Source organism: Agelaius phoeniceus, chromosome 18 (genome assembly GCF_051311805.1).
Source record: "Agelaius phoeniceus isolate bAgePho1 chromosome 18, bAgePho1.hap1, whole genome shotgun sequence".
NCBI lineage: Eukaryota > Metazoa > Chordata > Aves > Passeriformes > Icteridae > Agelaius > Agelaius phoeniceus.
The window spans coordinates 11,014,741-11,018,418 of record NC_135282.1 but is presented as its reverse complement, the minus strand read 5'-3'; the positions used below and the strand labels follow the sequence as shown (position 1 = coordinate 11,018,418).

At 45.5% G+C, this 3,678-nt stretch overlaps 1 protein-coding gene across 8 annotated transcripts in view; it reads right to left on the bottom strand.

Moving 5' to 3' along the window:
• Nucleotides 1-3,678, bottom strand: part of SFI1 (SFI1 centrin binding protein) — a 31,009-nt gene that overhangs the window by 4,769 nt on the left and 22,562 nt on the right. For 7 of the 8 annotated variants that reach the window (XM_077187857.1, XM_077187860.1, XM_077187858.1 and 4 more), the window contains 5 exons: nucleotides 3,350-3,602; nucleotides 2,563-2,710; nucleotides 1,666-1,789; nucleotides 843-945; nucleotides 199-330 (listed from right to left, as the gene is read on the bottom strand). In XM_077187857.1, the coding sequence (XP_077043972.1) occupies nucleotides 223-330; nucleotides 843-945; nucleotides 1,666-1,789; nucleotides 2,563-2,710; nucleotides 3,350-3,602 (736 nt within the window). In that variant the 3' untranslated portion in view covers nucleotides 199-222. Of the gene's footprint in view, nucleotides 1-74; nucleotides 331-842; nucleotides 946-1,665; nucleotides 1,790-2,562; nucleotides 2,711-3,349; nucleotides 3,603-3,678 lie in introns of those variants that run through there. The other variant, XM_077187862.1, reaches the window with a different exon arrangement.

Here is a 3,678-nt window from a genome sequence, read left to right as displayed (position 1 = left end):
TCTTTGTGGCATGACAGGTAACCTAAACCAGGTATTGCAAGTACAGCATGAGGTAGATGTAGCTCCAGCTACAGTAACAATTAAAAAAGCAAAATTCTTTTCACTTAATTTATCAAATATAAATTCCATACATAGAAGTAAGTGAATGGATACATCTCTTCCATTGTCCCCTGCTATGAAAGGGGCAAAAAGTCCTACCCCTGAGCTGGGAAGTTGTAGATCCTACAGATCCAGGGCAAGCTGGATGTCTCGCAGGCGGGCAAGCAAGGCCTGCACGTGCTGCCTCTCAGCCAGCTGTGCTTTGGTCAGAGTGCTGATCCTCACCTGCACCTGCAAGGAACACAAGTGCATCAGCATCAACACAAGTTTGTACAGTCAGACAATATTTAGTCTTTCTGACAGCAAGAGCTGCTGCAGCAGCTTTTGTATTATCTCACTTGAGGGCCAGTATGTGGCAGATGATGTCACTGAGGAACAGCTCAGAGGCACCAGTACCCACACCTGGCTCTGTGACCCTGGGGCCTGAAAGCAGGGCAGGTCCAGTCTGCACACAGGGAATTGTCTTGAGAAATTGCAGAAAAAACGTTGAGATTGAGTCTATGAAAGCTTGATCCATAGCTAGGAAATAGCCTCAGAAAGGTCTGCTGGAGCAGGAGTTACATTTCTGAACAAACAGGAAGAGGCATCTACACAGCCTCTTCTGCTCCTCAGCCTACTTCTGACTACAAATTTCCCTTGGCAATTTCCTAACAGCTTACTACACAATTCCTTACAGCTACCATCAGCCTTTAGGCACAGTGATAATCACTTCAGTAGCTTCAGTTGAAATGCTGTGTACACACCTGACCCAATTCTTCCTGAACTCCTTGCACACCATCTTGGGCTCCTGGTTGCTTGCTCATTTCCAGCCACTGCTGCAGAATCTCTGCCTGCTGCTGACAGCACCTGATAAAATGGATTAGAAGGATTCTTATCCAAATTAAGAGCTCAACAGTCTAAGCCAACTTAGACTTGCAATTGATACATGCAATTATACCCATATTTTTGTCTCAAACCAGTCAATGGTTAAAATCTTTTTTAAAAGGTAAAAGAACCTCAAAACCCAAAACAAAACAAAAAAACCCAAACCTCCAAAAGATGCTGGAAAGCAGAGGAATCTGAAAACTGTCATCTCCACCTCCTGATTCTAGCCCTTGACTTCTTCTTTTCCTGACAGTTAAATCCCCCCCCAGCCCCAATTCTTTTGAGCATTTCTGTTTTCTTGTTCTAGTAGAGCACTTATCAAATACCAGCTATATTTAATTTTTTTAATTGAAAGCTGGAAAAGCTCACTCCTCTTGATGAAATAACTAAAAGCTACATTTCAACTGCTCTGCCCTATTCATTTGTACTATCTCCCAATTACACCCAGTGATACCTCTGACATGCTTCTGCAAGAGCTGCCAAAGGTGTAATTAAACCACCTGGCTGACTACAGAAGTAGTTATGCACAAACTCTCCTTCACCTGAAGTGAACTTGAAAGGAGAAAATAAAAATCTCTGGATCTTTTCTCTGTTTCATTCACAGCTCTACTGTGAACAGACTGATTATTTCTAGGGTAGATACACAGGAAAAAATGCAACAGAGTGGACAACATGAAGAAAGGCTGGCTAAAGGGGCATTACTTGAGTTCCTGCTTCCTGCTGTAGTAGTACTGCATCTGCTGCTGGATATGCCAGAGTTCAACTTCCACCTTTCTCTCCAACATCGTTTCTTCTCTGGATCTGTGCTCCCTCTTCTCCCCTTCAGCTGAATGGAAGATACAAGGCACAAGCAATGGAGGTAGAACAGACATCCACTCTTTCTTCTTGTCAAAAAACCAGAAAATATTTTAATGACAGGAGAAAAGGAACCCTCCCAAGCGCTTTTCATGTGTTTGGTTACCCTGTGACATGTACCTGTTCACCCCAAAGGATCAGGTACAGTGAGAGGGAAGGAGTTCTGACAACAGAACAAGCTCTTGAAGACTCAGTCTGAACACATAAAAGATACAAAATGCTCTGGTGGATGGTTCAGTGCTACAGATACTGCTTTGGCCTGTTCAGGATTTAGTCTTTCACATTTAGTCTAGAAGTAACTAAGTGCAGTAGTCCTGCAGAACAGATGTCATGCTCTGGTGTCATTTCAAACACCACAATGGGAGGTGTTTAGACACATCTGTCCCCTCTACAGCCATGCTGCAAGTACAGGGAAATCTCAGAGAGCTCGACTGGATGAACTTCCCTCCTGAAGCAAGTTCTGCTGTACATGTGAGCACCCCAGCACCTGAGCACATTCCTGCTGAAAGAATGTTCAAGCAGCTCCCATCCTCAATGCCTAGAGTAGGGCTTTAGCCCCCAGGCTCAGCAGAACCCACCCAACTGCAGTTACCTTCCCAGAAAGGAGTACTGGTACCCTTTACCTCCTGATGCTGGCACACAAGGGTGCCCTGTCTCCCATACATTCTGTGGCACTGACTTGCAGTCTAATACAGATCAGAGAGGAGGATGAGCACCTGCTACAGTTTGGATCTGAGGATGTACCTGCAGTCTGGTGACTCCCTTTTCCCACCAAGCCTTCAGATGACAGCAAATGTGGCTGCAAATTTGGGGGAAACTTCTTCTCCACAGAATTCTGTTGGGAGTCTTGAGAATGGGCTCCTTTGTGACCATTGGCAGGCTGACCTCCTCTCTGGAAGATCAGAATGATATTGGGGTTTTCCTCAAAGGGTTTTCTTAAGTAAACCCTACAAGTGGGATGTGCCTGACCTTCTTAGTCCTACTCCCACTCAGACAAGTCCTGTAGGTGCTGAGCCCCTCTCATAAAATCCCACAGAAGGAGCAGAGCTTAAAAGATGGGCTCTTTGATTTCTAGCATGGAGATATTTCACCAGGATTAAAACTTCCCATTTGGTGTGGAACAAGGAGTTCAAAAAGCAAGCACCTACTTGCAGGTTAAGTGAATTTCAATTTTTTCAAACTCTTAGACACACCTACTGCTCCTAAGCTGAGTTTCTCTTAAACCCCTGCAATCTGGACAGCAAACTGTGACTGCTCTGAACTCCAAAGAAGCAGCACCCTACATCACTTGCTAGGAAAACAACCAGAAAAAAGGCATGAAATACAGAACCCCACATGTGGATTGCTTCAGACTAGGGGCAAACTAGAGGCAGTTCACTTGGTCAGCTTTAAAGATGACAGCTAGAACAAGTGAAAACCAGCTCAACCAGGGCAGCTCAGAAGAACCACAAGAAAACACAGCAGTGAGCAATGGGCCTGCTGGCAGCAGCCCAGTACACACACACTAACTGTTCCTCCAGCATACACTCACCTCTGCTGAGCCAGCTCTCATGTGGGACATGAAAGATGCAGGAGACCACAGCTCTGGCCCCTGCCCAGCTCGGTGCATGTCCTGTGCCCATGTGGGGAGAGAAGCACAAGTGAGAGAGGGATGGGGATGAGCAGCATTGTCCATCTGAGACAGACATTTACAGGTACTTTCTTCTGTGTGAGGTGTCAGCATTAAGTTCCCAGTCTGTGCAGGACATTTATTCCCAGATGTTTGCTGAAAGGGCACCTCTGACCTGTACAGGAAGAAAGATAAGGTCACTGTACACTGCAACCTGCTGCTCTTGTCCTTTGAGCTCAGTGCAAAAAAGG